General features: G+C 45.7%; 1 protein-coding gene across 1 annotated transcript; it reads left to right on the top strand.

The window, feature by feature from the left end:
* Positions 1-3,175: 3,175 nt before the first annotated feature.
* LOC101630507 (chromosome unknown open reading frame, human C10orf99) lies at positions 3,176-10,127 on the top strand. The gene is made up of 2 exons (XM_004681055.1): positions 3,176-3,245; positions 10,042-10,127. The coding sequence occupies exons 1-2, from the start codon at positions 3,176-3,178 to the stop codon at positions 10,125-10,127; spliced, it is 156 nt and encodes a 51-aa protein (XP_004681112.1).
* Positions 10,128-11,029: the final 902 nt, after the last annotated feature.

The following is an 11,029-nucleotide window of genomic DNA, read 5'->3' as shown; positions in this document are numbered from 1 at the left end:
TGCTCGTGAGCTCTCACCAACCAACCTCAGGAAAGAACCAGAGCTTTGGGAACAGAACTGATTCAAGTGAGAGGTTCCCGTGCCATTTTGGTGAAGGGAAGGAAAGTTTCATTTCCCCTTGCAGCAAGATTGGACATCAATTGCCTGCCTCTACGAGGTGCAGGGAGAATTAAATAAGACTATGGAAGGATCAGAATCATATCTAGTCCATTCCTATGTTATAAGCTGATGTGCAATTTGCTAGACAAATAAGGGACTCACTGTCATTTCTGATCATTTGCAGGGTCCACAATGAGTGGAGAAAGAGTGTGGTGGCCAGCAATGAAATACAAGACTCGGGCCAAAAATGTTCTCAGCACCAAGAATGGGAATGTTTCTGGCATTTGCCTAGTTGATGTTAAAATCACAAATTTGACTCAAAAATGTTTTCTTCCTTGTCAATTCACCTGCATGTTAGTTGTAGCTCAGGAGCTTTTTTTCTCCACTACAATGCCAAGTTTTCAAAACCATCATTGGAAATTATTCAAATTTGATTATTTTTTATACCCAAACAGCATATACTTAAAACCAATAGGTGTTCCTCTTAAAATGCTTAAAATAATTCTCACCTCTCAACATGAGCCTTCAAATATTCCAAAGAGCCAGAGGTGTTTCTTCTTTTTTTAAAGTAAGATGTTGAGGGCTATCTTTGATATGTTAAAAAAGCAAGTGAAAGTCTGTGAACAGTGATATTCTCAGGGGATAGGGCTTTGGGGTAACACTTCTACTTTATACCCTATGTTATTTAAATCAGTGCAACTATGGATTTCTTCAGGAAGTTTTTCATAATTCAGCACCTTAATCTATTCTTCCCATTAAACATATGGACCCAGGAACACCTGCCAAACTGTGAACTGTACGTGTGAGTGTGTCAGAACAGGGCCCCTGAGACAGACATTCTTCCTGCTCTAGGCCAAGCTGTGCTCTGTTCTTTAAGGAGGAAAAAAAAAAAAAAAAAAAACTGTGTTAAGAACTTAACATCTATTTCTGACTCTATGGCTGAGTGGCAAAAGCCAGAAACCTTGGAAGGAGGACATATTTGAAGATGAGCAAGGCGGATTCTCACACAGCTGTAAAGGAGGTGGTTACACCAAGACCCACATGGTGTCTTAGAGAGTGATGAAATGGAAGGATCCTTCAGGAATAGGATCAGCCTGAGCAGAGACATGGACAAGGGGGACAACTTACAAGGTAACCATGAGGAAGAGTCTGGCTTGCCAGACCAACCCATGTCCAGGCTTTACTGGACAGTGGGTTCAGAGGAATCTCTCTCCACCTGCACAGGAGTTTCTGATTTCTGCAGTATTGTAGAGAAATTTAGCTCCGTGTTAAGCTGTGGCTTAGTCACCTTTGCCAGGTAGGTTGTTCTTTTCCCCTCTCATCATGTTTTGCGAAAAGCAAAAATGAGCCATCCCCTTGCAAAGGGTACCCTTTGCAGTAGGTAGAAGGTGAGTGCTAGTCAAAGTCTTGCTGTTGCCAGGGAACTCAGTGATGGTACCCTAAATGAACCCCAAGAAAAGTAAAATATTGGTGTTGTCCTTAACATGGACCATGGATATAACCCTAATCTCAGGAAACAGCTTTAAGAAATTGTGCTCAGTTCATAGTCCTTTAACATACAATCTAAGTAGCAAAGGCACACAGACCTATGAATGTAATCTCAAGATAAGTCTCACCTTCTTCCTGGTGATCCATCCAAAATTGGCCAAACCTAAGTCTCTCCTGGGTCAGAAGTTGCCTCTGAGAGACTCCCTGCTCTTCCCGACCACACCCTCTGCTGTGACCACTGCCTGATAAACTCTTCAATTGTCCTGACACACCCTCTGTCATGGCCACTGCCCATGCAGCACAGCCACAAGGATTCAAGGCATAGTCCAAAAAGAGAACCAGGCTGGGACTGGGCAGATGGCTGCGGTAGCCTCGTATCTAGTCCTTAAGTACAGTGGCCTCCAGTTTCTTTATGTGGACTAGTTTATAGTTTTTGTAAAGACCTTTAAAAGTCTTGTAAAGGCTGCCTGTCAAAATTAACATGCATAGGCCATGGACTCACTCATCATGCTGTCTGAGCACATGGTCTTCATTGCCCCTAGTCTCGAGCAAGAAAGGCGGGCCAATGAGGTACACCCTCTGCTGCTTTCAGGCAGCAGAGAATAGCTGAAATGGCTACTGGGATCCTGGGAAATCCTGGAGATTTGAACAAGATGCTGGTATCTTCCCACATGCCCTGCAAGGCTGAGAACCAGAGTCAATTCCCTGATTAGAAAGACACACTTAATAAGGCAAAAAGCAAAGCTAAACACAAAGGTAAAATCCCACAACAGCCCCAGGAAGCCAGGCACAGTGTCTTCTGTGTCCTAGTGCTAAGCACGTGGCACACATACACGAGATGGTGACCCCAACCTCCTGCGCTCATCAGCAGACTCTCCCCCATGGTTACCATATAGGGTGCATAATCCATGTCTTTTCTCAGGCGGAGCCTGTTCCTGTCCTAGATACCCGTTAGGTCCAGCTGTAGCCGACCTCCTTAACAGTTACATGAGATTCCCCTTGTTGCCTATGGCTGCTCACACATGTCCTCCTTATGGTGAGAGGCAGTACTGTGCCCATTTCACAGATGGGAGAAGACTCAAAACACTCAGTGGCAAGTTCAAGGTCACACTGCTGATATGTGGCAGGGTAGGGGCTCAAGACCAGGTTGCTTGATTTCAGGCCCTATGTTCCTTCATTTTACCCAATGGTTGAGGCTCTTCTCCCTGCCATATCAAAGGACTAAGCAGGAAGATCCATATTTGATGGAATTATTACTGACACTAAAAGTTAACGTTCAACTTAAAAGTTAACGTCCCTGCTCTGACCACTGAAGCCAATGCTAGGAGCTCCCGGGCTGGGCATTTACAGCTCCCCATGTTACAGTTCACCAACCAAATGCCCTCAACTTCTTGAAAAGCTGGTTTTTTTTTTCCCCCCTCTTGGGAGGGGCTGACTCTTCCCTTTATAAAAAATCCAAGGTTATTGGTGCCCTGCCTATCAGGAAATGCCTCTCTCTATAAATACTCTATAAATGTCCAAGGTGGCCACAAAGGAGGACTTGTGCAAACAGCTGCCTCCCAGGACGTGAGATTCCAATCCAGTCACAATGAGACTTCTAGTGCTCTCGAGCCTGCTCTGCATCTTGCTTCTCTGCCTCTCCATCTTCTCCGCCGAAGGTAGGGCAAGTCCCAGGGATGCAGTCTCTGAGCTGAGATTTCAGAATCTGGCTACCAGGAGATGGTGCCAGGCAGGCCCTATAGGCAGCTCTGAGCCCTGGAAAGAGGGGTTCTGATTCCTGTAGCTATAGAGACCTGAGCTGTCTCTGTGTAAATTTAGCTGTTTCAGTGGCAGCACAAAGGGTACCTAAAGGGTTTGAAACCCCACGAGCCACAGCTCCCCCATAAACACTCACAGAAGTGAGAGAGGTGTTCTTACCCTGAGAACATACAACCTCCCTGCATGTCTCTAAGTTGCAGCCAGATAGACATTTGGAGCCACCCTGTGGTGCTTGTGTCATGCTTGGAACACAGTACATATGTGTTGGGTGATGGATAAATTAATCAGTAGATTGTTTGAGCCTCAAAGTCTCCAAATCTCAAGCCCAGTGAATATCATCATGGCATGGGATGAGAATGTGCATGGGGGTGGAAGGGAATGGGTGGCAGAGATATTTGTGTGTGTTTAGGAGTGAGGGAGATAGTCCTTGAAACTCACTTTTCTTTCTTGATTCATATAGTTGCATACTTTGAGATTTTTCTCTTGCCTAACCTTCAAGAAGCTGCCAACTTTTATTTTTTGTTTTAGCAGTTATGGTTATTTTACTATTTATTGGAATTGGGGATATAGAAATAGACATAGAGGTGGAGACCCCAATCATTTAATTGCCATGTTCAACACTTTGTTTCCTTTTTTCAGTATTATCCCCAAGCATTTTTTAATAATTGATAATTTTTATAACCTTTATATGTGTTCAATGTGGTATCTTTTCAAATGATTGGATTATTATAATCACCAAAAGTACTTATGACCAAAATTATTGTTACTGCAATGATCTCTGAACAATGGGATTACAGAAAGTATTTTTTTCCTAGAATTTCCAGAATGAACACTGCTGCACATATAATATGGAAAAGACTCACTAAAATTTCTCAGAGAAATTTTACAGTCCATAGCAATGCAGTTGAGCAGATCTCTCTTTCAAACATGTCCAAGGTCACAATGTCAGAGGTTGAATGCCTTTCCCCATAAAATATCCTATACATCGAGGAGTGTCTCTGGCAGATTCTCCAGAGTGGTTTATCTGACTCATATTTTTAGTTTCACTTTGCCGTTGAGTGAATGTGTTATGAGAAATTTACATGCTTAGACATTTAGAGGGTTCACAGCTTTGCACTATTTAAAGTATGTGATAAAAAGCACATGTATACAAAAAACATTTCCTATGTTTAGGATTAATTTGTGAGGCTAGACTGCCAAGAGAAGATTTACTATGTCAGGACAGTCACTTCCAAGTTGTGGTGCTGAACTGTTTCTCGGGCAGGAACATAAGTTTGGAATATTCTGGGGACATTCTCTCCCCACACTGACTTTCTTATTTCTGAAAAATATACCACTCTTTCTCTGGGCCCTCCTGTAGCCTAGTGCTTCCTGATTTCCCCCTGAGTAAATATTTCTGAATCCTGAGCCTTGGAAGTTAGAGTTCACACAAGTCTTTTCTGCACACCCCCACACCCTGGTTTCCCTGGTCAGACTAAGAGAGGATCTCTGTCCCTTTGTATCTGCCTCCAGGAAGAAAACATCCCAGGCTTCTTGCCAAGTCCTGGAAAGGCAAGTTCTGCTGTTCCCAAGCTCCTGGCGCTGGCCTGCCAGTCCAGAAAGGTAAGCTGCACCCTGCCCAAAAGACAAGGAGGGAGCTGGGGAGAGTTTCCTCAGGGCCTGCCTGTGCGCTGAGGGGCCACAGATGTTCTCTCAGCCTTTCAACGGGAAACTGACCCTTTCCCAAAACTGAATACATTCTGTCAAAGAAAAGAACAAGGTGCAACTGGAAAATAACATAGGGAACACCCTTACCCAGGCTGGGAGGCATCAGAGCAGATCTTCAGGAAGAAAGGCCAGAGCTGGGAGGGGAAGGTACTTGATGGAAGCAGCAGGGGGGAGGGCACAAATGGTGGGGAAGGAGCAGTGTCAGGGTGCAGAGGTGCTCTTGGGAGCTATGAAGCAAGGCAGGGCCAGTCTCATGAACTGGCACATGAGGTAGGGAGGGGCGGATCTGCAGTGGATGGGGCACACATGGCCAGAGATTCCAGAGGTATGGGCAGTCAGCACCCATCCCAGATGCCAGACTAACAGCACAAAGCCATGCCAGCATGACGCCTGGCCCATGTGCCCTGCTCACTAGGCTATGTAACAGGGCTGGGGCACCCAGCAGTGAGGGGGATGATTAGGGGGGGCTACAGGCACTCAGGTCCCAGTATTGGGTTTCTGGCTAGGCTTTTACATGGGAGCTGCTTCCTGATGTATGAGATTCAGATGCTGGGACATTTTGTCAGCCTTTGGTAGGAGGGTCCTAGACCCTGGAGCAGGCAGAGCCTTCAAGGGAAAGCAACAGAACCAAAACCAGCCAGGTATGACACAACCCAGGAATCTTGCTCCCTCCCCCTGACACTCCCCTCAGCTCTCTGTGGGGGTCTGAGAAGGTCCCAATGCTGCTGACTCCTTTGGGGCTGTGGCCCAGGAGCCCATGGCCAGAGTCAGAGGCTCCAAATCTTCCCCAGCTCCCAAAAGTCCTGTGTACAGAGTGGGAGCTTGGGTGTGAACGAAAGGGAGGGCTGTGGGAGTCTTCGCGGCTCATTCTCAGGCCACTTCTCTACAAAGCTGACAGCCCCTCCTTCCAACTAGCATCACACCCAGCTGCAGCAGGGTAAAAATAACCAGTTCTCACACATTGAACCTGCTGTGAGTCACCTGCTCCAGCAAGGTGGAGGGTGAGCGGACTGATGGCAGCTCTGTGCTCCAGCCCCATCTGACTGAGGGAAGTGTCCCCATGAAATCAATAAGGCAAAGTCTAAGGAGGAGGGAAGTGAGTCCCACCCCACGAAGGAGAGAGAACACACTCAAGACCTCCTCATTCTCCCACTCCTCCCTGGGGTGAGTTTGCTCAGAGGCAGCAAGGAAAAGAGATGTTCAGAAAGTGCACCACACACATGCATGCACAATTCATAGGAAATACAGCCAGGTGAGCTCCTTGTGCACAGGACAAGGGCAGCCACTTGCTCTTCAGGAGAGCAGTCTAGGTACAGGGTTCCTATGTAGAATTTGGATTTCCTTCAGTATATGTTTCCTTCATATATGTTTTTAATTCAATTGCAGGAGTTGGCAATCTCATGCAATCTCATTTACATCTTCCAACCACCTAGGGAATCATTGATACCCTTTAACAGATTGGGAAACTGAGTCTCAGGGACTCTGAGGCAGAGCCAGGCTCCCGGATCTATCCACATTCTCTCCACAATAACAAATTGCCTCGTCCAGAGAGAGCAAGTTTCCTGCAGTGAGTAGGAAGTCATACAGGTGCCCAAGTGGGACAGCAGACTTCCCAGAAGGAAAGCACCTCTGGGTTGGCATCTCAGCTCGCTGCTGCCAACTCTGTGTCCTTGAGCCCATCACTCAGCAACGCTAAGCCTCAGGGTCCTCAATAGTGGAGGCGATGATTTGCCCTAACTCATCCAGCTATGGGGAGGAGTCAGTGGGGTCCTGACTGGCCCTGAGTACCCAGTAAACTGCCCTACTGTCTCTGTCTCAGGAGAGGACGTCTGGGGGCAGCTGAAGCAGAAGGCATTTTCCACTCTGAAAACCAAAGCCCAAACTTACTTGCCCAGGTTGGATGGTCCCGCCCACCAGATACTGGGGATCTCTTCGTGCATGCTGTGTAATCAACAGCAGGGCAGCTGGATGTGCCAGGCTCTGGGAATTCGGCCTCTGTACTCATGGTTCATTGACACAGACAACTGTTAGGATACCTGTTTGTTGAAAGAGAAAATAACTTTAAAGGTTGCCCTGAGGAGGCTCTGAGCTGAAAACACCCACTTTGACACATGCGAGTATACAGATACTGACTACTCCTCAATCCGAAGTGTCTTCCCTGAGTGCCATTTTATGTGTATGTGCCATTTGTGAATGGGGGTGGCAGACTTGGAACTCTGGATCAGTTCAACAAAACCTTCTCCTAAAGTCAATGTGCTGAGTATGTTGAGTAGCCAATTTGCTGAGTTTACTACACTTACCAATATATTTTCTCTAAGGCGTTTGAGAAATTTGCAGTACTCTTTAGAGCAGTATTATTGTAGTAGTAATTTTGCTAAAGACATGGTCAATTTACTGACTTTTTAGCTTTTGAGGGGCATCAGCACTGGCCTCCAGCCTGGGGGAGAACAAGTCTGGGGTCTGAGGGCCCACCAGCTGGGGTGATACAGAACCTGGGGTCTGTCAGACTACCTTTCTTCCTTGTGTCCTTAATCTGTAGTGAGAAAGTTTCTGGGAGAAATCAGGGTGGTCTCAGAGACAGTCCCTGGAGTCTTACAGTGCACCTGCCCATCAGACTGGGGGCCTAAAAACTCCTGCCACTGACCCTGCTTTGAAGTCAAGCAAAATGACTTGACCCACTGTAGGAGACAAGGGAAAGGGGGCCTAGAGATTGCCCCATCCCAACCCCAGCATGGGGTTGTCTCCATCTTCAGAAAGGGCCCAGACTATAGGGACAAAGGTTACCCATTGAGGACCACTGGTGTGATGACTTGAAGGTTTGGGAAACTGAGTGGTATGAGGGTGTGAGGAAGAGTCCAGTACAAAGGACCCTGGAAGGGAAGAAGTGGAGAGGGCACCCACCCATCCTGCACAGTCAACTAATCAGCGGGTCTCAGGTCAATCATTATACCCCTTGTAATAATAACTGTTAGCCAAAGCTACATCACACCCAACTTGCTGTCCCAAGACATTAAGTATTTATCATTTTCCATGAATAGACAGGTCAGGTGGGCAGTTCTAGTCTTGGCTGTATTCATTTGTTCTTGAAGGTTGGTTAGGCAGCTCTGCTGACCTTGGCGGGTTATCTCACCTTTGAGAGGTTAAGTTTAAGATGGTCTAATTTGAGCTCTTTCCACATGGTCTCTCAGCCATTAACAGGCTAGTCTAGGCTTGTTCACATGTAGGCTACCATTTTTACATGAGTGGAAGTACATAGGCCTCTTGGGGCATCAGAACTGGCCAGCAATCATCTCTGCTGCATTCTGTTTACAAAGCAAGCAGTGAGACCAGCCCAGATGTAAGGATAAACACCACAGAGAAGATACAAAGTCACATTGCAAAGGATGGAGAACTGCAACTAAATTTCCAATCAATCAACCACAGATTGATATAAAAACACAATTTTGTATATTGTAGGAGCAAAAGAAGATTGTCATGGGTTCTGAGGGAGGGAACAGGGGGAATAAAGAGGGAGCAGTGGAAAGGAAGTCATGAGCCTCCATCATCAGCACTTGTGGAAAATGTTCAGAATTTGACATTAATAGAAGAGTAGGTGAAACTGTACATAACTATGATTATCACCATGGGTAAATGAAAGACCTTTTTTTTTTTTTAAAAGATTTATTTATTTATTCATACAGAACTGGGGTACAGGCCAGAGGCTCAGGGGCGGTGAGAGGCTTCACCAGAGACAGAGTGGGGAGCAGAACAGGCAGATCCACGAAGTACACTGCTGAGGGAAGCAGCGGGCGGGTCAGGAGAGGTCTGGCTCGCCATGTGGTCTCCTCTGGGGCAGGAGGCAGGCGGGAATCGAACTCATGCGTAAGTGGCTTCAGATTCTCAGTGCTGTGCTTTAACCCGCTGCGCCACCAGGGAGGGCCGAAAGACCTTTTAATTAAGAGGGAAAAGAGAAAGCAAATAAACCCCACCAATGTGAGTCCTTATATACAATTAAGACATGAAACTATAGCTCAATTATAACAATATTTTTGTAAAGCTGGTGATAATGTAGCAATTACTATGCAGCATACATCTGTAATTTATTTAGTCTTCACAGTAACCCTGAGAGTTATATACTTGTACTAGACTTGTTTTTTTAATAGAAGGGGGGCCAAAGCACAGACAGGTTAAGCAACCTGTTGAAGGTCACACAAGTGCTTGCTGAACTACTTTATTTAAAAAAAAAAAGAAGCATATTTCTTTGCCTTGCTATACATCTTCATAATCACAGGTTTTTATCAACATGAGTCTTCCCTGTCATCATGATATACCATTTCTCTGCCATAGGATATGCAAATTTTTCCCCAAAATTGTTTTTTCTGCTATTAAAAACACATAAAAAATAGCCTGATGCATATAGCTTTTTCTTTCTTGAGGATTATTCCTCTCAGAAATGAGACTGGCTTGTCTAAAGAGATGCAGACACAGTTTTGAGACACAAATAGCCTAATACACAAAGGCTGGGAAGAGAAAGCCCCAGAGGCCAGGGGCTGCAGAGCTGTAAACTGACCTTCCCACTACGCATCAGCAATGGGCCTCTGGTCCTTCAGCTCACATGGACTCTGTTTAGGAGATAAACTGCCTGCTCTCCCTCTTCTTCCAGTAAATTAGATTTCTCTCCGATGGGACTGAAATAGCCTAGACTGGACTTATTTACCATGAAAGAACTCTTTGGGTCTCCATGGGCTTCTGGAAAGCCTCCAGGAAGGAGGATAAGGTTAGATTCTTGCTTTTGATTTGAAAAGGAATCTCCCTAAATGTAGGTTTTTGACCTCCATGGAACATGGCTATCGTCATAAGGAACCATTGCTATTTATATCTTCATTAATTGAAATTAATTAATTAAGTAATTGAAAATAATACTTGTTTTTCCTTTCCCCTCACCCCAACTCTCTGCCTCTTGCCTGGTCTCTGGCCTGTCCCCCTTATCTGCCCATCTCTCCTTCCCAGGACACAGGGTGAAGATGTGCAAACCTTGCAAGTCAAAGTCAAGCTCTCCTTTTTGGGTGGTGCCCGGGGCACTCCCACAAGTATAATGTTCACGAAGCAAGGACCTGAGACCCTCATACCCAGTGGCAGAGGGACCCAGAATTCTTGCACTGCCCTAGATTCTTCCCTCAAGTTTGGGACAGGTGGCAGAGATACCATGGACTCTGACCCAAGGAAACTCTGCCCATGATCCTGGAGCCTCTTCTCTTAAAGACACCACATTTCTTACCTGCCAAGATGGATTTGTCTGCTCACACTGCCTTTCAAAAACTTGAACCAGAATCTTCTGAACACCATAACACAGATTCTCAGGTGAAAACTCCAGCATTTTGTTCTTGCTGTGTGATCCTGGAGAAATAACTTATCCCCTCTTAGTTCATCTTGGCTTCAGAGATGTAAAATCTAGCAGCAAAAAAATGTCTAGGGAAGTCCCTTGAATCACTGGTGCCAATGGATTCCAGTTATCCTTTTTTAATTTTTATGGCAGTGTGCTGCATTGTTGCGGGGATTCATCTCAGGCAACAAGGACCCTAGGAAAGTTCTGGAACCTCTAATCTTAGTCCCAGTATTGCCACCAACCTTCAGATTTATCTTGAACTGGGACCAGATCATTTGACATCAGTCCCCACATGACCCCTCCAATGGTGAGAGCCAAGATTCCACCATGACTTGTGACAACTATAAATCTAGAGACTTCTAAGCTTGCTAGGTGCAGAGAATCAGGCACCCAAGAGCAGCTGGCAAGCCAGGATTGCAGAGGTGTAGCTGACTAACCTGCTTTGAAGGCCCCTGAATGAACCCTTTTCTAACTTTGTGATGCCAATTGCTAAGCAAACAATAAATGCACAAATAAAATACATGCATTTTCTTTAATAAAATACTCGTCTGAGTAAGTCTATGACAAGCCTGAGCCACAGCACTCTGAAAATGAAGCCTCTCATCTGGCCTC

Source organism: Condylura cristata, unplaced genomic scaffold (assembly GCF_000260355.1).
Source record: "Condylura cristata isolate star-nosed mole 26May11 unplaced genomic scaffold, ConCri1.0 scaffold00011, whole genome shotgun sequence".
Lineage (NCBI taxonomy): Eukaryota > Metazoa > Chordata > Mammalia > Eulipotyphla > Talpidae > Condylura > Condylura cristata.
The sequence above is the reverse complement of the archived record's forward strand: the minus strand, read 5'-3'. Positions and strand labels throughout refer to the sequence as shown.